Here is a 21,945-nt window from a genome sequence, read left to right on the forward strand (position 1 = left end):
CCATTGGTCAACAGTTATTAAGCATCTGCTGGGTAAGTCACCGTGCTTGCCTTTGGACCGTCCTGCCCTCTGTATACAGTCCAGGTAGCAGCAGGAGGAGGAGGAAACTGGCGTTTACGGTATAATATGATGAGTGCCTTGATGCCCATAAAAGGGGGGAGCCTGGGGAGCCAGGCTGATGTCCGCGAAGGTTCTGGTAGACTTTCTGATCATTTTTCTCTCCACGCGGTCATCATCATCATAGTCAATACTCACGCTGGATTCACTAAGCTCCCAACAGTGTTCTAACAATTCATTAATAGCCTCACTAAGGAGTGGCCAGAGGGGAGATCAAATTTGTGGAATTTGTTTCAATTCCTTAATCCTTCTTTCTTTAACTTTGAAATAAGACCTTCTCATTCTCACATCCTCAGATGTCAGAAAGGTCCTGTCTGACCCCTAAGCCAAGAACTGCCCTCTTCATTTAGAACAGAGTACTCCATTTCATGATGTTTTTGAGCCTGTTGGGGGAGAGGAGATTTTTCTTCTATGTTCTTAGGTTCAGTCGTTAGGGGCCTGTGAATTAAGGTGACAAAAGACGGATTAACAAAAGAAAAGACAAAATTTAATCATGCATTTTTATTAATGTACCTACGGAATTCACATAAAAATGTGACTCATAGAGAAAGTTAGACGTGGGACCTATATACCATCTTAATAGAAGAAGAGAAGCGGGGAAGGGCACTTGTGGAAAAATAAATGCCTTTTTTTTTTTTTAATTTTTTTTTTCAACGTTTATTTATTTTTGGGACAGAGAGAGACAGAGCATGAACGGGGGAGGGGCAGAGAGAGAGGGAGACACAGAATCGGAAACAGGCTCCAGGCTCTGAGCCATCAGCCCAGAGCCCAATGCGGGGCTCGAACTCACGGACCGTGAGATCGTGACCTGGCTGAAGTCGGACGCTTAACCGACTGTGCCACCCAGGCGCCCCAATAAATACCTTCTAAGAAAGATAAATGGACCCTTACCAGAGTAGATGGGAGATATGACAGCTTTGTGACAATGCCTGTATGGGTGTGATTCCAACTGCTCTCCTGTGACAAGAGTCCACCTTTCCTGATCGGTCCCAGGGAAGGGAATTTATGACAAATGAATCCTTCTGAATTTTTGGGGAAGGCTCTACTTTTAGGCAGATAAGACTTTTCAGTTCAAATGCCTCCTGCTCAAAATAATTTTTATGCCACACAGGTGTATTCTGGACCCCTTCCAGCCTTGTTTGGGACAGTGTGCTGCTCTGAGGACAGCAATCTCAGCTGGCTCCTCTTCTGCCAGGTCCCTGCATCTAACAAGGTACCCAACACAGATATCCAAGGTGTGACGTCCAAACGGTCTATACTCAGTGTCAAGAGCCCCGGGTTCTCCTTCCTCTTTGGAAGAACAAGGGTCCCATCGCTGGCATTTAATGAGTGGTTTCACTACACACTGAGCACTTGCCAAGGGCTTTATGACTCTGGTCTACGGACTTGAGCTGTTACTGAGTTATACCAGAGCTTAACACATATGTGAGAAAAAGAGTGAATGTTTAGCAGATGTTCTCAATGGATACTTTTCAAACATGGCTAGAGCTCCTACTAGACCCTGATATAAGATGGCATTAGCCCTAAAACAACTGGCTTTTGTGTTAAACCACACATGCCTGAATACTTGCTGAGACTTGAACCACGAGTGAGAAATTCACCCAGTTGCCTTCTGGCTGCAAACGGCAGAACCAAGAGGAAAAAATATGGAGCCTAAGATCTCTCTGAAAAGGAAGAAAGTAGCAAGAGAAGGTTTCCAGATGCTTCCACAACTGTGTCTCACTAAAGACATGACAGGTGTTGGCTGGTCATTGGCTCCATGGGGGTTGGGGTTTGTGTCTTCTACTGTTCTGCTTCTAGAATCTCGAAGGGCCTGCAGTAGGAAGGCGCTCCCTAAAGCATTTGTGGAATGAATTAAGTCCAGACCCGGATTTTCAATTCTAAGAACTCCATGAAAATCGGGGACTCCACCGACAGTCCTCAGAAGCTCTGCATTAGGAAGCAACTGGCAGCGGCATCTGAGAGCATCCTAAACAAACAAACAAACAAACAAACAAACAAACCAAGGACAGCTGCTGGTGCGCACAGCGGGCGGGGACTTGGAGGGACGAACTTGCGCGGGATCCTGCCCCTTTCTCCCCAGTGGCTGCCTGCGCCAACTTCGGGGCCGAATCCAGAACGATTCTGCGGCTCGCCGCTCACAGCCCTGGAAAGCCATGTTTAAACAAACAAAAAATAATAATAACAACAATAAATAAAATGAAGTAAAAAAAAAAAAGGGGAGGGCAGAGAAAAAGCTTCTTTTTGTGGCCCGTACGGGGATCGAACCCGCGACCTTGGCGTTATTAGCACCACGCTCTAACCAACTGAGCTAACCGGCCACTTGACGTTTGGGCGCCTCCGTCAAGTCTATGAGGTTTCTACGCCTGCGCGGGGCCGCCGGCGGACTTCGAGCCTTCAACTCTCTCTGCAACTGTCGTCATTCCCGCTGTCATCCCTATTGGCCAGAAGAAAACACAGAGCCTCTTTAAAGAGAATAAAGTGGCTCCTTACCACGAATCGAAGGTTTTCACGGGGGAATGCAAATTATACATGGGATGCTTGGCTCAGGAGTAGGATTTTCAAACACCGCAACTCAATGCTTTTTTTTATGTATCTCGAGAATCCTTCCGGCGTGGAAACTTCGTGTATCGAGAGCTTTAGTGTGGCTAAATAAAGCTTAGAGAATGCAGAAAACCAGATAGAGAACAAAAGAACCACCGAATCCCCCACCGCCCCAAAACAACGGCAGCGTTGGTTGGTATCGTTCCTGACAATCCTTTTTCACTGCACAGGCTTATTTAAAAATATATATTTGGGTTGGGGCGCCTGGGTGGCGTAGTCGGTTAAGCGTCCGACTTCAGCCAGGTCACGATCTCGCGGTCCGTGAGTTCGAGCCCCGCGTCGGGCTCTGGGCTGATGGCTCGGAGCCTGGAGCCTGTTTCCGGTTCTGTGTCTCCCTCTCTCTCTGCCCCTCCCCCGTTCATGCTCTGTCTCTCTCTGTCCCAAAAATAAATAAATGTTAAAAAAAAAAAAATATATATATATATATATATTTGGCATTCAGTTCAACCTTGTTAAAAAAGAATATGATCTTTTATCTTACTTTTTTGTACTTAATATTCTATCATTATCATACCCCTAAGCAATTGCAAATGTCATTTTTTAAATGTTTCCTTAGGTGGATAAGCCATTGTTTCCCCCCACACCCCCACACCCCTGCCCTTTTTTTGATGTCTGGCAAATGTCTTCATTTTGCCCTCTCTTGTTAACTAGCACATGATTAAATCATGAAGCAGTTGCTGTACCCACTCCAAAGGGTTAGTGTCTGAAAAAATAACTGTCCCCCGGGGGGCTTTTTGGTCTCTGAGTCCCTGACCTCCTGTGCTCTGGGAGTAGGAGAAGGGAGCCCCAGCTTTTCACATTGTCCCTCTGGTCTGATTACTCAAAAAAAAAAAAAAAAAAAGCGGATTATCATCAACGTCCCTTGTTGCAAACAGCAGAAGCCCAGTCTAGCTGATCTTAACAGAACAGATGTTATTAAAAGGAGGTGTTGAGTCAGGTTTAGTCAACACCTGCCTGGCAGTGCCCTAACCACAGGGAATCAGCTGTGAGCCAAGCAGACCTGATCCTGTCCTCACCAAGCCCACAGTTTAGCAAAGACAGGTGCTAAGTTAGTATGGGTGGAGACACTTAGGCATCGCGCTGAGTGTAGGTAAACAGTGCCAGGGGTGGAAGTTTGGGGCAGGTTTTTGAAGACTGGGAAACTTGACTGCATTCTGAAGGTCAAGGATGGGCAAGCATAGGCCCAAACAGGTAGAGCCCTCTGGGCAAAGTGAAGTGTCTGCAACCCTGTCCGTTTTGCTTGTCGCTGAATGTCCCGCGCCTAGCACACTCTCTGGGATAATAGGAGTGTAGTTAATAGGAGTCAGGGGCGCCTGGCTGGCTCAGTCAGGAGGGCATGTGACTCTTGATCTTGGGGTCATGAGCTTGAGCCCTGCATGGGGGGTAGATTATACTTAAATAATAATAATAAATAGGAGTCAGATGAATGAATGAGCTAATTGCAAAATCACATTTTAAAACATATCAGATCAAGTACTTTCTCTGTTCAAACCCTCCCCTCCTGGCCCAGCCCTGCTCGGGCTGCCAGATTTAGCAGCCCTAAATAATTTAGTGTATGTCCCAGACAATATGTAGTTGTTTATCTCCATAAACACCTTAAGTTCACCTTTAACTGCCCATCCTGTGCCTACGTGGCAACCCCACACGCAGAATAACACCCATCCGAAAGACCCCGGCCTAACCTGCTCCCCTTCCCGGTGCCCTCTGACACAGCCCCATCACCCTCCTTCCTGGATCTTGCTCACCAGGCCACCCTCCTGCCCTGGGGCTTCTACACTTCTGTTCCCTCTTCCTGGACCCTCTTCCCCCAGGCACTGCCGAGGCTCTCTCCCTCGTGTCCTCATGTCTATGCGTAAATGTCACATATTCAGCGAGGCTTCCCTGACCCCCCTGTTTAAAATCGCAACCCGCATTCAGAATTCCCTGCTTTTTTCTGCTTCATATTGCGTCCGGAGCTTTCTTAATTTCGTGACTGCAGGAGGGCAGCAACTTGTATTTTGCACCTGCAGCACCTAGAAGTGACTGGCACATAGCAGATGGTCGATCCAGGTTTGTCGAAGTTGACAGATCATCCCTTAGAGGTCTAGCCCTGACACAAGCCAGGCAGAATTGAGGGCTCGTTTCCTGAGTGGGCGGGCTCCAATCCCCCGGGGCAGAGGGAGCCGGCGTGCCCACGGTGGGGGAGACGCAGTGACTGAACGCAGACGGTAGGGGGCACCCGAGACCTAGGCGTCCGCTGAACACCTGGCCGCCAGCGCGCCTCCTACCCCGGGTGTGTGCGGACTCCTGGATTTCTCCTGCCAATTCGGACTCCATCTTACAGTTCCTGCAAGACAAACAGGTCCTAGTTTTCATTCTTTGAGTTAGGAAAATGCAGACTCATACATGACCAGCACCAGGTGATGCTGGGTTATTATTCAGGTTTTTCAGTGTCTGAGGGGTGCTTTTGTGCATGCACCTTGGATTTTAAATAGTCCATTTGCTTTAAACCCCACTGGTAAAATTCGTCATTCTGTTTATAAATTGGAAACTTCGGTATGAACATAAAGACATACTGTATTCGTTTCCCAGGGTTGCATCAATAAAACACAAACTGGGTGACTTAAGAGAAACTTATTCTCTCAAGTTCTGGAAGCCAGAAGTCCAAGACCAAGGTGTCCTCAGTGTTGGTTCCTTCCAAGGGCTCTGAGGAAGAATCTGTTCCGTGCCTCTCTCTGCTCTCTCTCCCAGCTTCTGGTGGTTTGTTAGCAATCTTCGGTGTTCTTTTGCTCGTGGAAGCCACACTCTGATCGTGGCCTCCATCACCACATTCGTGGATCTCAAGTTCCCGGAAGAGTGCCTGGTGCAAGGCAGGTGGTCAATTTGTTGAATTAATGTTAAATTCATTGTGTGCTAAGTTAATTCTGTTAGACCTTTTGATTCAGAAACATGCTCTTCCATTCTTTTTTTTAATGTTTATTATTTGAGAGAGAGAGAGAGAGAGAGAGAGAGAGAGAGAGACAGAGCACGAGTGGGGGAGGGGCAGAGAGGGAGGGAGACACAGAATCCGATGCAGGCTCCAGACTCCGAGCTGTCAGCACAGAGCCAGACACAGGGCTTGAACTCACAGACTGTGAGGTCATGACCTGAGCTGAAGTTGGCTGCCCAACCGACTGAGCCACCCAGGTGCCCCATGCCCTTCCATTCTTGGCAACATTTCAGAGGAAGAATGTTTCCAAGGGAGATTTGATAATCTCCTCTTACCTTTTTCTGGAACATCATTCTTCAGAGGTCAAAACTTCGGGGTTGAATCTCTAACTTTCTTCTCTTTTCTTTGGTCCAGGCCTAGGTCTATTGTCTATTTCCTGAACAATTTCCTTGAACTGTCTTCCAACTTTCTTCTTATATTTTTTATTTTGACTTGGAGCCCTGGAGCACACAGACAAGGACAGAGCAAAACACTTTGAATGTTGAAGCTGAATTCTTGCCAATCAATTCTGGAAAAAAAGAAAGAAAGCAAGCAGGGGCGGGGTGGGGAGGCAGGAATAAAATGCTTCATTGTACAATATGGACTATGTCAAAACTGTTAGACAACACAAAGGAAAAATAGACAAACATAAGGATTTTTCAGATGTTGCTTCTAATTTGCTACAACAAATTAGTTGGTTCCAGAGACTTTTTAAAAATGTCCTTTCTTAAAGCATGTACATTAATTGCAAAGCTTTAAAAAGGTCTCTTTTATGGGGCGCCTGGGTGGCGCAGTCGGTTAAGCGTCCGACTTCAGCCAGGTCACGATCTCGCGCTCCGTGAGTTCGAGCCCCGCGTCGGGCTCTGGGCTGATGGCTCAGAGCCTGGAGCCTGTTTCCGATTCTGTGTCTCCCTCTCTCTCTGCCCCTCCCCCGTTCATGCTCTGTCTCTCTCTGTCCCCAAAATAAATAAACGATGAAAAAAAAAAAAAAAGGTCTCTTTTAGATGCAAGGGAGCTGTAGAAACACAGGGAGTTGGAAGTTACAGATTTGGGTCTGAGCCCAGGATGGCCACTGGCGAGTGGGTGACTTTGGCAAAGGCCTCTCTAGGTCTCCACCAGCAGGCCACCTGGGTTTCTACAACCTTATCAGGCTGCCTGCTTAATTCCTCCCCATCAACGGTTAAAGTTTGTCCTGGATGTTCAACAATCGTTGAAAATCAGGCTCGCCCTTGTCAGAAAAGAAGGAGTAACAGTAGGTGACAGTGGATGATGCCTTTTGATTAGTCAACATTTACTGAGCATGTGGGCAAAAACCAAGCAGTATTGTATAGTGTCACAGACATCTGACTTCATCTGCACAACTGCCCTTTGGAGTTTAACCCCATGCTACAGAAATGAGAAAATGGTGGTCCAGTGATTGGACTGGGGCTCCCTGGTGTGATTTTCCTCTCTATGACTTTAAGGGCTGAATTTTAATTCTTCCCGCTCTCCTCTTAGGAAACCTCTTCTTAAGCTTTATAAGATATCTGTTGTTCCAAATGCCTTCTTCTCAGAGATGTGCATAGACTCTCTGAGTCGGAAGTTTATTTATTTTTGTGTTCACATCACACATTACACCGTGACCTTATTTATGGTGCTTGGTTAGTTACCATTCTTCATGTTAATTTGAGTGGCCAATATTCTTGTGCTCTTTATTTCATATCCCTGTTAGCTTCGTTTCCTCTGAGATATATTTATTATTTTCTAAAATGAATCTAATTTCTAATATCTTCAGGTGGATTTGCATCTGCCCACCTTACCGGTGTTAACACATTTGAAATTTCCGTCATCTCTAATTTTTCTAACTTCTGCCTATTTCCTGGTTGGAACACTTATTAAGATGCTCAGCAGAAGAACACATATCTTTTATTAAAAATTTTTTTAATTTTTAATGTTTATTTTTGAGAGAGAAAGAAAGAAAGAGAGAGAGAGAGAGAGAGAGAGACACCGGGTGTGGGGGGGTAGCAGAGAGAGGGAGACACAGAATCCGAAGCAGGCTCCAGGCTCTGAGCTGTCAGCACAGAGCCTGATGTGAGCCTCAAACCCACAAACCGGGAGATCATGACCTGAGCCATAGTCGGACGCTTAACCGACTGAGCCCCCCAGGCGCCCCAGGACACATAACTTTTAAACACAGCCTCATGGCTGAATCTCTTGACATTGGAAAATAGGGAAAAGCTAATGCTAGGATACGGGCTGAACTGTGCAAAGAACAGTTTTAGAATGAACCAAAAAGCTCCAGTGGCTGTCATTAGGTAGTGTTCGAACAGTTTCCAAGGTGGAGCTCTAAGGTACAGGGTGGTTCCATTTTGCAAGCATCCTTTGAGTATGTCGTAGAGCCTGGCTGCTGTCTCTGTGTGCTGGACAGGTGAAGGGCTCGTGACCCATTGTTTCTTAGCAGTCAATTCTTCTCCTTGTCATTTAGGGCATGAGTGGTCCAGGGAAGCAGGTGACCAGGCCACACAGACATAAACCAAGAAGACTGACGCCCAGGCATGGTGTTTGAGAATGTTTCAATAGGGAGACATGGGTCCACAGCAATTGCTTTTTTCGAAGTAGCGTTTCCTAGTCTGTTTAGAATTAAAGAAAGAGCGAGGAATTATCTAGGCCGGTGGTTCTCAAACTATGGTCACTGGTGCAACAGCAGCATCACCTGGGATCCTGTTAGAGATGCAAATTATTGAGCCCCACCCCAGAATTATAGGCGAGAAATTTTGGGAGTGGGGCGTGGCAACCTGGGTTCAACAAATCACAATCACCTGAAGGCAGGTGATTTTGGGTGCCGCTAAAGCTCAAGAACCACTGCTCTAGGCAAAACCTTTCACAAGTCCCCCTTCTGTAAACTTCCTGCTGAGGTACCCCATTTGTATCCTTTGATCTTTCATTTTGGAGGCCCTTGCCCTCCTCTCCCGGGCGTTCACACACCAGGTGCAGGCTGCATACCAGGGTGGTGGGCTGGACCAGCTGGTGAGGGTTGAAGTCCAGCCGCCCCTGCGTGCCTGGGTAAGCACACTGGTCTTTGCAGTGTCACTACCCGGAGCCACTTGTCCATGATGAAAATGAGCAGAAGATCCCGCAGCCATGACAATCAGAAACAATAGGGCTGGGGCTCACCTGCCAAAATGCATTCACCTGTTCATCTATTTAACAGGAACTCAGTGAATATCCAGTAACATCCTTTGCCTGCAGGGAAGATAAAAGGTGGGCGGCCCAAGGAGCTTAGAACCTAAGGGGCAGAAGTAGCATACGAAAAGAGGGGCGCCTGGGTGGCTCAGCTGGTTAAGTGTCTGCCTTTGGCTCAGGTCATGATCTCCCAGGCTGTGGGTTCAAGCTGTGGGTTCAAGCCCTTCGTCGGGTTCTGTGCTGACAGCTCAAAGCCTGGAGCCCGCTTCGGATTCTGTGCCTCCCTCTCTTTGCCCCTCCCCTGCTTGCACGTTCTCTCTCTGAAAAAAACATTAAAAAGAAAAAAAAGCGTATGAAAGAGACAGAAAGATAAATGTGACAAAAGTCCCAAGATAAAGGGAAAGGCCACAAGGAGACAGGGAGAGATCAAATCCCAGTGGTCTACAGGAATTAGATGTGGGTTTTCAGAGCTAACAAAGATAGCACCATTAACAGCAGCACCGGCAATAAGCACCCTTTGTGGTTTTTTCAATTTATTTTGAGATAAAATTCACATATCATTCTTTTTTTAAAGTGTATTTATTTGAGAGAGACAGAGAGAGCATGAGCAGGGGAGGGGCAGACACAGAGAATCCCAAGCAGAATCGAGAATCCGCTCGACATCAGCACAGAGCCCAAGGTGAGGCTCAGCCCCACAAACCGTGAGATCACGAGCTGATCTGAGATCAAGAGTCCGATGCTCAACTGACTGAAGCACCCAGGTGCCCCCACCTATCATTCTTAACCATTTAATATGTACAATTCAGTAATTATTACAAAGTTGTGCAACCATCACCACAATCGAATTCCAGAACATTGTCATCACCACAGAAAGAAACCCTGTCTCCATGAGCAGTCCTTCTCCTCTCCCTCCCCCAGCCCTTGGGCAACCACTAATCTACTTTCTGTCTCTACGGGATTTGCCTATTCTGGACATTTCCGATAAATGGAATCATACAATACACACGTGGCTTTTAGTGTGTGGCTTCTTTCACTTAGCATCATGTGGCTGCTTAATGGGAGCAGGGCTTCCTTCTGGGGTGATGAGGCTATTTCCGAACTAGATAGAGGTGATGGTTGCACAACACCGTGAATGTACTAAATGTCGCACTTTAAAGCGGTTAATTCTATGTCTTGTGAACTTGACTCAGCTTTTTAAAAAGATGTTAAAGGTTTCAGAGTAGATGCCCTTGACTCCAAAGCTCCACTTTAGGAATTTCTCCTCTGGGTACACGTGGACATATAGGAAATTATGTATTTGCAGGGTTGATCACTGCAGCAGTGTTTGAAAGATGGGACTAATAATAATAATATATTAATGTAAATTATAATTTTGTTAATTAAATATATGTCAAGTATATTTAAGACGTTATTTGAGGAAGAAGAAATAACTTCCTTTTTTTTTTTTTCAACATTTATTTATTTTTGGGACAGAGAGAGAGCATGAACGGGGGAGGGGCAGAGAGAGAGGGAGACACAGAATCGGAAACAGGCTCCAGGCTCCGAGCCGTCAGCCCAGACCCTGACGCGGGGCTCGAACTCACGGAGCGCGAGATCGTGACCTGGCTGAAGTCGGACGCTCAACCGACTGCGCCACCCAGGCGCCCCGATAGCTCTCTAAACCAAAATGAATTCAGGCCCAAAGACGTGAAAGGAAGATAGGATGGGCAAAGGTGTGGGCCTGAAGATTTCGGGTGGGGGGAGATTGTGTATGGGGTGAGAAATGTGGATTTATCTTATAAATGACAGACAGGCACCTGTAGAGACTTGGTCAGACTAGGGCTGGAAGGAAGCTGGAACCGGCAAAAGGTAAGGTGGGGAGAAAAAGGAGGGGGGGTGTGCAGGAAACCGAGGTGTCTTGCGGGGCAGGGAGGAAGAGAATATCGAGGGTAGAGTGCACCCGGGCAGGTGGTTTGCCCCCTGCTGACGTGGGATCCAGAGGGCAGGGGGCAGGTGAAAGTGGCCTAGGCCAACAGTGGAAGCATTCGGGGCTCATGTGCAGAGGCTTAGAGAGGAGAAAGCTGCCAGCCAATGGAGAAGAGATTATGTCCTCAGGGGAGGACAGCAGAAAAGGATTGGGAACCATAAAGAAGTTAAAAATTGCACGTTGTTATGTTTTGATCTTTTCCTGAGTGGCTTCTTTTTTTTTTTTTTTTTCCATTGTAACAGTTTGTGTTTTTTTTTTTAACGTTTATTTATTCTTGAGAGACAGAGAGAAAGCACAAGTTGGGGAGGGGCAGAGAAAGAGGGGGACGCAGAATCCGAAGCAGGCTCCAGGCTCTGAGCTGTCAGCACAGAGCCCAATGCAGGGCTTGAACGCACAAACTGTGAGATCATGACCTCAGCCAAAGTCGGAGGCTTAACCTACTGAGCCACCCAGGCGCCCCCATAACAGTTTTTATTAAATGTCATATATAAGATTACTTTGTTCCTGTGTCTTTTTGATTGTTTCTTCCTTATATTTGCCCCTTTCCTTTCCAACTTGGTGAGACGTGGCTTTGCATTCAAGGGTATTTTTGGGCTTTGTCCAGTTTCAGTCTAGTGATGACCACCTCGCTGGGTGGATGCCCACGTGGACAGTCGTGCCATTTGCCTTCTCTCGCTGTACTCGTTCAGTGTAGATGACGTGAATTTCTTCCTGTAAGCCTGGACGACTTTGCCAATTTGCCGACCTTTGTCGTGTCCTCACCCAACCTGTACTTCATCATCCTTCCGGATGGGCATGGATCCAACGTAGTACTTCTGTCTCAGCTCTTTGGAAAGAGGGGAAGACATAAATTTCCTGCGAATGTGGGAAGGTGCACTGAAATGCCGGGTATGGTTCTTGCTCCGGTCAGAAGTCACAAACGGATTGAACTTCATTTTGGTTGCAGTCGGCAGGCCAAAGCTCGCCTGCTGCGGTTCCAGCGATGGTAGCAAAGGGGAAGAGATGAATGGCTTCTTAATCTTTGTAGACATCCTGTGTCCACGCAAGTGTGTGTGGGGGGGGAGGGAATTCAGGTATAGATCTTTTTGTGTTGGCACAGCATTTTTGGAGAATTATTTCACATCAGTCCACAATTAAATTATCGATGCCTTATGACCTATCAACTCCAACAGGCATATGTGTGCTCAAAGATACACACAAGGGTATTTTCTGAAGTATTGTTGGTAATAGTAAAAATAAGAAACATAAATAGGGAAATGGTTAAAAAATGAGAGTATCTCCGTACTGTGGAATATTATGCATCAGTTAAAAAAGCACAGGGAAGCTCTCCATGTCCTAATATTAAAAGATGACTACGGTTTATTAACTGGGGGAAATAAAAGCAAATTATAGAAGGATACCCATGATTTTCAATTGTGGGGAAAGTCTGTCCAAATTCATGCACAGAAATTCCCAAAAGATGCCACTCAACTGTTGCCAGTGGTTAATTCTGGGGAGGATGGGGAGTGAGAAGGATGTAAATGCTTCGAAGGGATTATTTCAAATTTTACTTGATATATTTCTGTATTTTGATTCCCCCCCCCCAAAGGACACGTTTTACTTCTTTAATTTCAAAAAGTAATTGGAAAAAATAGGAATACCTGACCTAAGGGAGTAGTTGTGGGGATGAAAAAAGCAAATACATGACAATGAGCTTCATAAAGCGCTACACCGGTACATACAGTTGTTATTTTTAGCGCACTGTGAGTTTCCGGAGGGCTAGTCACCTTTTGGTTATCAAGTCACCCTATTTGCACAGAGTTTATTCACATATTCATTCCTTCAACTTTACACTGCAATGTAAGTGTCAGGAAGTCAGGGACCCTGTCCACACTGCCCTCCTTTACAGTCCCAAAGCCTGCAACAGTACCCTGGGCTCAATAAACGCTTGCTGAATTAAAAAGAAAAACTTACAAATGAACCTCTGTGTTCCAGACTAGATAGGAGATGATCAAGCGCAGGATGAGACGGCAAGGAACAGGTATCAACTGACAGTTATTTAGCGCGTCCCCAGCCCAGTTCCAGCAATAGGTATCACATGGCTAAATTCTCAGGCAGGCTGGGAATAGCGATCCCGGAAGGTCGCCTACACTCAGAGGCGGAGAATTGCTTACCAAAAGCGGCGAGGGAGGTTGCTTAGCAACCAGACTAAGGAGGCGGGCCGCACTGCGCACGCGTACACTTTGGACCGACAGATGCGGACGTGGTGTTTTGCGCACGCGCGGGAGGCGGCCTCGGGGCATCCGGGGGCCTGATGGTTGCTAGGGTGACAGCGATACAACATGGCGGCCGGATCCTAACGCTTTCTGTCCAGGAGCCAGCGCGGAGGTCCCGGTTCAGGACCCTGCCTCAGAGGAGTGGAAGCCAGGGGGCCTCCCTTTCTGCCCCTTTCTTCTCCGCCCAGTGTCGGCAAGGGCTTGTCGTCGACTTCCGCATCCAGGATGAAGAGTGAGCGGGGCCGGGGAGGGGCGGGGCGCGAGGGCGAACGGCGGGGGTCGGGGGGTTGGGAGGGCACGAAGGGGCAGGGTCTGGTCACCAGGGTGGTGGGTCCACTCGGCAGGCCGGGAAGGCGCAGCGTGTGGGGACCCCGAACCTCCCTGGGCTGTCAGAAGCCGGCGCCCCCGGGGGTTCGAGGCGGGCTTGGGGGCGGTGGGGTCTCAGAGCGACACCCCCCCCCCCCCCCCGCCCCAGCCCCAGACCTCCCAGGCATATTTTGGTGTGGAGGTTATGTAACAAGTTTTGAAGGTTTTGTTGTTGTTGCACGCTGGACTGAAACTGGGATTCTTGAACATTCGGCAGTAAGGTAGTGAGCGGTTACTGTGCGGCTTTCTGCCCTTTAATGACATCGGTTTAGGGGAAAATGAGAGGAAAGATGGGCTATTTTATTTTTTTGGGTCAAATAGTAGTGTTTTTACTGGAACTGTTTTTGTAGGGATTTTGAAACAACCTTTTGGTGAAAGTGTTACTGGGAAGTTGGGAAATGAAGTGGTCGTCCTAGAAAATGTGACGGTAAAAATTTTACCTATGCTTGGATTTGTGGATTATGAGTAACTGAACTGCAACCAACTTGGATGGGTTTTTTTGTTTTTGTTTTTGTTTTTTTTTACACATTACTGTACAGATCTGTATTTCTGCTAGAGGTATGGAAAAATTCGGACCTCCTTTGCCGTGAAAAGATTTAATTACGTATACTTGCAATGTGAAATTTGCATTGTACCCTAAGTGTCCATTGGTAATTGATTATGGCATAAATTGTGAAACAAAGATATTTAAAATAATTTACCCCATTCATACTTTACAAGACATTCTTATTTTCTTTTGGGCTATTGTTTACAGGTTTTTCTTTTTCGTTAATGCACCCAAAGCTGTAGTTAGAACACAAGGCCTACAAAAGGCTTTATTTACATTTTTACTTATAGTGTGGACTCATATACACATATTTTTTTCCTTTTTTCCTTCCCAGCTATTTACTGTCAGAATTTTGAATCTGTTTGAAAGTTGCAAGAAGAATTCATTGACTGTTTATAAATCTTTCACCTAAATGCACCATTTTGCCTTTTGTGTGCCTGCTTCCTTGCACACTCTAAATTATGTACAGTGTTTATTTCGCTGAGCGTTTTGAGTTAGTGCACATCAGTACTTTTCACCACTAATAATTCAGTGGGTATCTACTAAGAACAGTGACATTTTACATAATCACAGTACAAACAACATCTTGATATATATAGTACTCTTATCCAATATGCAGCCTATATTTCAAATTTTCCCAGGTATCCCAATAACATCCATTATAGGTGTTTTTATTTTTTCTGGCATCTAATCAAAAAGCACAAATCGCATTTTGTTGTCATATCTCTTTGGCCTCCTTTAAACTGGCACACTGTCCTGCCTTCTGTGTGTTTCATGACATTTTTTTAAGAATTCAGGCCATGGATTTTGCAGAATGTCCTTCAATTTGGATTTATCTGATTGTTTCCTCATGATTAGCTTTAGCTTAAATATTTTGGTCAAAAATACGTCAGAGGTGAGGTTGTGTCTCTGTCAGTGTGTCTCCAGTTTTGTTGATAGGTTTGATCATTTGATCATTCCATTTATTCACTTTTGCCTCTTAGACCTTTCCTGCCCCGGTGCTAGAGGTTACCACTCTTACAGTTTCACTTAAGTCTCTCTATGTCTGTTTATATAAATGTGTATCTGTATATGTAATGTAATCTGTATCAGCATATGTAAATGTGTCCATCCCCCCCTTTTACTTATTTTTAACAAGAATTTATTTTTTTCAAAGTTATTTATTTTGAGAGAGAGAGAGAGCACACACACAAGTGGGAAAGGGGGACAGATGATCCAAAGCGGGCTCTGTGCTGACAGCAGAGAGCCTGATGCGGGGCTCAAACTCACAAAGCAAACTGTGAGATCATGACCTGAGCCGGGGTCAGACACTTAACCAACTGAGACACCCAGGTGCTCCAAGATTTTATTTTTAAGTAATCTCTATACCCAACGTGGGGCTTGAACTTACAACCCTGAGAACTTACAACCCTGAGTCACAGGCCCTACTGACTGAGCCAGCCAGGTGCCCCTGTCCCCCCTTTTTAACGTTAATGCTGGCATTATATGTTGTATACTCTAACAATAAATAACACATATTATACATAAAACATTTTATTTATTTATTTTTTAAAGTTTATTTATTTATTTATTTTTTTTTTTAAATTTTTTTTTTTCAACATTTATTTATTTTTGGGACAGAGAGAGACAGAGCATGAACGGGGGAGGGGCAGAGAGAGAGGGAGACACAGAATCGGAAACAGGCTCCAGGCTCTGAGCCATCAGCCCAGAGCCCGACGCGGGGCTCGAACTCCCGGACCGCGAGATCGTGACCTGGCTGAAGTCGGATGCTTAACCGACTGCGCCACCCAGGCGCCCCAAAGTTTATTTATTTTTGAGAGAGAGAGAGAGAGAGAGAGCGAGCACCGGCAGAGAAAGAGAAGGAAGGAGAGAATCCCAAGCAAGCTTCGCACCATCAGTGCAGAGCCCGACACAGGACTTGAACTCACAAACTGTGAGATCATGACCTGGGCTGAAGTCAGGAGTTGGATGCTTAACTGACTGAGCCACGCAGGTGCCCCTCATATAAACATTTTATGTATGTAAATACTTGCATTTTTTAAATGTCCTTTAAACCTTTGGGTGTTTGTTTTTTGTTTTTTGTCTTTTTTTTTTTAGTGGGTATTATTTGATATGTTCTTTTAAATGGCCATGTTGGTAGTGTTCAATTAATTGGTTTAGTGTTACATCTTTATTCTTCTACTTTAAAATCCAGTCTGAGTACTGGTGAAACCTATTGTCACGTGGGTGTACATCCTGATCAATTCAATGCTTGACAAATATGTAACGACGGAGAAAAAAGATTCCAGAACAGGAAGTCACAGAGACAGAGTCATGGAAGTAGAATGAATAGGAAAAGTGAGTAATGGTGAAATTGGACTCCTAGCCTGGGGTCAGAGTGGGGCCAGGAACGCTAGGTCATCATGTTGGTCTTCATTTTATGGTTTTCTACGTGTATTTTCTACCTTGTTTTCTAGGCAAGGCCCACGTGTTTAGGGATGTGTTATTGAGCATTCTGGGAAGGTGGCCTTCTTATTGTTTTGCATCATGTGCAGTTGTAGGGAGCAGGGAGTAACACAGGAAAGTTGTTATGAGCATGGGCTTTAGAGCCAGGCAGACATGGCGGTCTCCCGCAGGTTACTGACCTTTCTTTCTTCATTATTCTGGTTGTTGATTGCTTCCTGACAAATCACCCCAACTTGGTGGCTGGCGGTACCAACAAACTCATCTCTCGTGGTCCTGTGGGTGGCCTGGGCTCAGCTAGGCAGGCCTCACTTGGATCCTCTCCTGCAGTCGCAGCTGGATTGTGGCTGGGGCTGGAGTCCTCTCCGAAGTTTGCCACTCTCGTGTCTGGCGGCTGACGCTGGCTGTCCCCTGGGACCTTCCCGTGGCCTGTCAGCTGGAACGCTACTGCCACCACGTGCCTTGACCTTCCTCGCGGGGTGGCACTTGGGTTCTGAGGATCCGCGTCCCAAGGGTGCGAGGTGGGAGCAGCATGACCTTCTCTGACCTAGCCTCGGGAATGTCATAGCGTCCCCTCCGCATCCCCCAGAGTTGAGCGTAGAGAACGCAGGTCGCACCTCTTGATGGAGGAGTGGCGTAGGTACGTACTAAGACGAGCTTGTGGCATGCGCTATCTAGAAGCTCCCCCCTTTGGAAAATAAAATCCTCCACACTTAGATGGATAGATTGATGTAGAAGACTCATTTTAAGTAATCTCTACACCCCTCGTGGGGCTTGAGTTCATGACCCAGAGATCAAGAGTCGTGCACTCCACCCACTGAGCCAACCAGGTGCTCCTCCACACTCCGTCTGTCCTGGTTAGTATAAACCTGTTTGTGCCTGTTTAGCATAAGAATACCTATTTTAGGGGCGCCTGGGTGGCGCAGTCGGTTAAGCGTCCGACTTCAGCCAGGTCACGATCTCGCGGTCCGTGAGTTCGAGCCCCGCGTCGGGCTCTGGGCTGATGGCTCGGAGCCTGGAGCCTGTTTCCGATTCTGTGTCTCCCTCTCTCTCTGCCCCTCCCCCGTTCATGCTCTGTCTCTCTCTGTCCCAAAAATAAATAAAAAACGTTGAAAAAAAAATTAAAAAAAAAAAAAGAATACCTATTTTATAGGGTCATTTCAAAGATTAAGTGAGATCGGCTGTGTAAAGCTCACAGCGTAGTGTCTGGTAAGTGATAATTATAAGTGAGTTCTTATTTGCTCTCCCGGTGGATGAAAGCAGGGGTGTAGAAGGGGAAAGAATGACAGATCCTTGCTTGGAAGGAATTTACTGTTATCTAACCTAGTGCAAGTGCCCATTTTTTTTTACTGTCTGAACGTTTCAATGGATTATTCAAAACATACCTATAAAAGGAGAAAAAACCCTATGTGTTCTGAAGGCAGTCACCATTTTCCTGTTATATCACAAAGAATTTTTTAAATTATCTGTTGTTATTGCAGACGCTTCAGCTTCGTGTCCCTCATAAATGTATTTTTATAGAACCAAAGTCGCAGGAAACCTCAAATACTCTTGTGTCACTCTCCCTTCCTAGTGCGCCTCTCACCTTCTGTTTTTATAAATAGATGCATCAACTAGGGGCGCCTGGGTGGCTCGGTCGGTTAGGCGTCCGACTTTCGGCTCAGGTCATGATCTCACGGTCCGTGGGTTCGAGCCCCGCGTCGGGCTCTGTGCTGACAGCTCGGAGCCTGGAGCCTGTTTCAGATTCTGTGTCTCCCTCTCTCTTTGACCCTCCCCCGTTCATGCTCTGTCTCTCTCTGTCTCAAAAATAAATAAATGTTAAAATAGATGCATCAACTAGCAACTTTTTATTTTTTCTCTTTAAATTAAAACAAAATTAAGTAAAAGTAATACTGGCTTTGTGATACACCGAAACAGTGAAAGGTTTGAAGTTAGTCTTGGGACCCTCCTCTGCTTGACAGAGTCAGTCCTGGTTAACATTTCCCCAGATGCACTTCCATAAATCTTTGCATATTGTGTGTGTGTGTGTGTGTGTGTGTGTACATATACAGATACATAGGTGTACATACATAGATGTATGTATCTGTATATGTATGTGTGAATATGTGTGTGTCTCTTAAACAGATGCCTCACACTATATGGGATTGTAGTAAATATGTTTCAGTGTAGCTTTCTAGGATGATTCTTCAATGACGATGTTTGAACATTGTTTGTTTTGTTTTGTTTGTAATTCTTCATGTTTACCAGTGGCATACATTCCTTCCTAGCAGTCGACTTACTGGGTTAAAGGCTGCAATTTGAGTGAAAAATTTTTATGGGTTTATGAATAATTTTATGTCCTTTTGTGTTTTCGTGATGTTCGGTAATTCAGGTCACAGTTTTCTTTACTACACCAAGTAATTAATTGGGTACAGCCCTCTTCCTTGATTCCTGACCTTGTTTTAGTAATTTGGTTTGAGTTACTTAATCTCTCAAAGAGAGTGGAAATTAGAAGCTGAATCGCCTTCCTTCCAACTCTAGTTGAGAGTTGTGCTCCGTAATTAACCTTCCCCAATGCTTTTCATCCCTCCACTGGCGACGCCCCATAGCTGATGCCTATCACCTGCCTTGATTAAGATCTTTAGAAGCAGTGCTTAAAATACAGATGTTTGGATTTGAGCATGATGAGTGTCTCTTTTCACAAAAAGTGAATTTGACCTCCACTTTCATGCGTTAAATAGGCTTAAATTCCACTTAAACAAACAAGACTTGGTTTAATAAAAATGAATAGAATCTTAATTAATGCCAACAGCCTCATCTACCTTCCTCTTTCTGCCCTTTCAGGCAGCTATATCAAGTAATTCCTCTTTGTCCTTGAGGCTGGGTGGTTTTGGGGGTTTTTTGGTGACTGTTTATTTTGTCTATTCCCCTTAATGTGGGGCAGGATTTTTTTTTTTTTTTTTTTTTTTTTTTTCCCTAGCACAGCCCGGTGTTGGGCTTTGTGTATTCTTAATGTCCCTCATCTAAATTAAAGGCCTGTGAAAATATGCCAGATCCTGCTGGAGAGAATAGAAAGATACGTTTCCTAGGTTTTCTTTTTTTTTTTCCATAAAGGTGTTTCTCTTTTTTCTCTCTCTGCGTTTCATTCTTGATTTACACCCAGCCTTTCTATTGAAGGGGTCGTGGGGGAAATAAGTGACCTTTTATCCCCCATGGCCATCTTCGGAGCCTGGATTCTGCTTATCACCTGCTCATCGTGATGGGCTGGAGCCGGCTTGGGATGTTGGCACACGTTCCGAGTTTGTACTGAAGCCACTTTCAAGCAAACAGTTGACTGGTTTTGTTCTGTTCTGTTTTGTTTTAAGTAAGTCTATTTAACCTGTCTGTGATGAAATACAAACTGGAGTTTATCGTGTAAAACTTCCCTTCCCTTCTCAAATCGAATACCTCAGGCCACAGCCTGACTTTAAAGTAACTGGTTTTCTTCCCTCCCGGAAGCTTCCCGTCTGTCTCCCTTTAGACTGCTATTGTAGTCTCAAGACAGTTCGTTTTGAGCTCGTGTTTCTTTTGGCGGTTAGCTGAGTTCCCTGATTTCTGAAAGTTCTTGAGAATGCCCATGCCCGTACACACTTAAAGAAATATATATTCACTGTGAACATTGGAAAATATAGAAAAGAATAATGAGGAGAATTAAAGTCATCACTGATCCCACCCAGACACAGGTGCTTTAAAATATTTGACATATTTATATCCATTCTTTTTCTTGCATGTATGTGTATTTGCATGATGGTTACCATCCTTTTTTCACTTAACATTACATTATGCCTGAACATTTCCCTATATCATTAAATGTTGTTTGAAAGCATCATTTTTTTAAATGTTTATTTTTGAGAGAGAGAGAGAGAGAGAGAGAGAGAGAGAGAGAGAGAGAGAGCATGAGCGGGGGAGGGGCAGAGAGAGAGAGGGAGACAGAATCGGAAGCAGGCTCCAGGCTCTGAGGGGTCAGCACAGAGCCAGACGCGGGGCTCGAACTCATGACCTGCGAGATCATCACCTGAGCCAGAGTCAAATGCTTAGCTAACTGAGCCACCCAGGCAACCCAAAAGCATCATTTCAGCTTGCGGCTGAAAGTATTATTAGATCATTCGTTGATACTAGATTTTTAAGTTTTTAGCATTCTTACTGGTGTGGCACCATGAAGAACATCTCTGTCTATAAATTTTGTGTCTCTGTTGGTACCTTGGGGTAGAATCTGGAAGTGGAATTGCTGAGCCAAAGGATATGGGCTCTTTTCTTTCTAATATCTTTTTCCTACTTAAACAAGTAATTTGTGTTTACTGCAGGATATTCACACATACGGAATGATTCCTCAGAAAGTGAGAGTCTGCCACACACCCTTTCCCCAGGAAGCCCGTCGTCTCTGGGCAAGGTAGCAGATGTTCTCGGTGGTCTTGCTGTTCGCATTCCCTTCCCCGTTAGTTGTGCCGTCAGATGGCCACTGCCCCACCACAGCCTTGTCCCCAATGTGGAATACACATGTTGTGGACCTCTGCCAGTTTGACAGATGGGACAGTCTCTTATTTAAAAAGCGGGGGTGGGCTCCTGGGGAGTTCAGTCGGTTGGACGTCCGACTCTTGATTTCGGCTCGGGTCGTGATCCCAGGGTGTGAGGTCGAGCCCTGCGTCGGGCTCTGCACTGCGCATGGAGCCTGCTTGAGATTCTCTTTCTCTCTCCCTCTGCCTCTCCCCTGCTTGCTTGCTTGCTCGCTCTCTTTCAAAAAAAAAAAAAAAAAAAAAAAGGCAGCTCTTTTTGTTTTCCTCTAAGTGTCAATAGTTTTCCCTACTGGCTACTTTTATCCTTTTTTTTTTTAATTAAAAAAATTTTTTTAAATGTATGTTTATTTTTGAGAGAGAGAGAAGGGGAGGGGCAGAGAGAGAGAGGGAGACACAGAATCTGAAGCAGGCTCCAGTCTCTGAGCTGTCAGCACAGGGCCCAACTCTGGGGTCAAACTCAGGAACCGCGAGATCATGACCTGAGCCGAAGTTGCACTCTTAACCCACTGAGCCACCCAGGCACCCCGAGCCACTTTTATCTTTTAAGTGAATCATCTTATGCTCTTTTGCCCATTTTCTTTGAAAGATACTAGTATTTTTTTGTAACTTGTCTTTACAATTAAATATATTAGCTATTCTCATATTTGTTGCACGTATTTTCTCAGATCACGGTTTGCCTTTACATTTTAAGTTTTTGACGTAAGCGTGTTAAAACATGTGGCTAGGTTCACCTCTATATCTTCCTTCTTTGTCAGTTCATTGAACTTCTGGGTGAAAGTCCCTCCCCTTCTGGAGGGCTGGTAAATACACAGATGCATTTTTTTTTAAGTTTATTTATTTTTGAGAGAGACTGAGCATGAGCGGACGAGGGGCAGAGAGAGGGAGAATCCTGAGCAGTCTCTGTGTGGTCGGTGCGCAGAGCCCAACGTGGGGCTCAAACCCATGAAACCGCGATCTATGACCTGAGCTGAAACCAAGAGTCCGACACTCAACCAACTGAGCCGCCC

General features: G+C 45.5%; 1 protein-coding gene, 1 long non-coding RNA gene, 1 other non-coding gene and 1 pseudogene across 5 annotated transcripts in view; 1 reads left to right on the forward strand and 3 right to left on the reverse strand.

The window, feature by feature from the left end:
- Positions 1 to 2,364: 2,364 nt before the first annotated feature.
- Positions 2,365 to 2,438, reverse strand: TRNAI-AAU (transfer RNA isoleucine (anticodon AAU)). Its single transcript has one exon. It is a non-coding gene; the product is annotated as a tRNA-Ile (tRNA).
- Positions 2,439 to 5,116: 2,678 nt separating this feature from the next.
- On the reverse strand, positions 5,117 to 12,945 carry LOC147579677 (uncharacterized). Of its 2 annotated transcripts, none has more exons than XR_015251789.1 (3): positions 12,750 to 12,945; positions 5,965 to 6,197; positions 5,117 to 5,560 (listed from the first exon to the last, which is right to left on the reverse strand). It is a non-coding gene; the product is annotated as an uncharacterized LOC147579677 (long non-coding RNA). The 2 variants fall into 2 exon arrangements; XR_015251790.1 differs by having other exon boundaries at positions 5,965 to 6,129; positions 12,750 to 12,942.
- Positions 11,087 to 12,080, reverse strand: LOC112855894 (large ribosomal subunit protein uL24 pseudogene; annotated as a pseudogene).
- A 110-nt stretch (positions 12,946 to 13,055) lies between the features above and the next one.
- MOK (MOK protein kinase) overlaps positions 13,056 to 21,945 on the forward strand; it is a 71,468-nt gene continuing 62,578 nt past the window's right edge. Inside the window, exon 1 of one of the 2 annotated variants that reach the window (XM_086708781.1) lies at positions 13,056 to 13,283. In XM_086708781.1, coding sequence (XP_086564907.1) covers positions 13,090 to 13,283 — 194 coding nt within the window. In that variant the 5' untranslated portion in view covers positions 13,056 to 13,089. The remainder of the gene's footprint in view (positions 13,284 to 21,945) is intronic. The other variant, XM_086708780.1, reaches the window with a different exon arrangement.

Source organism: Puma concolor, chromosome B3 (genome assembly GCF_028749965.1).
Source record: "Puma concolor isolate L17-30 chromosome B3, mPumCon1.1.hap2, whole genome shotgun sequence".
Classification (NCBI taxonomy): Eukaryota; Metazoa; Chordata; class Mammalia; order Carnivora; family Felidae; genus Puma; species Puma concolor.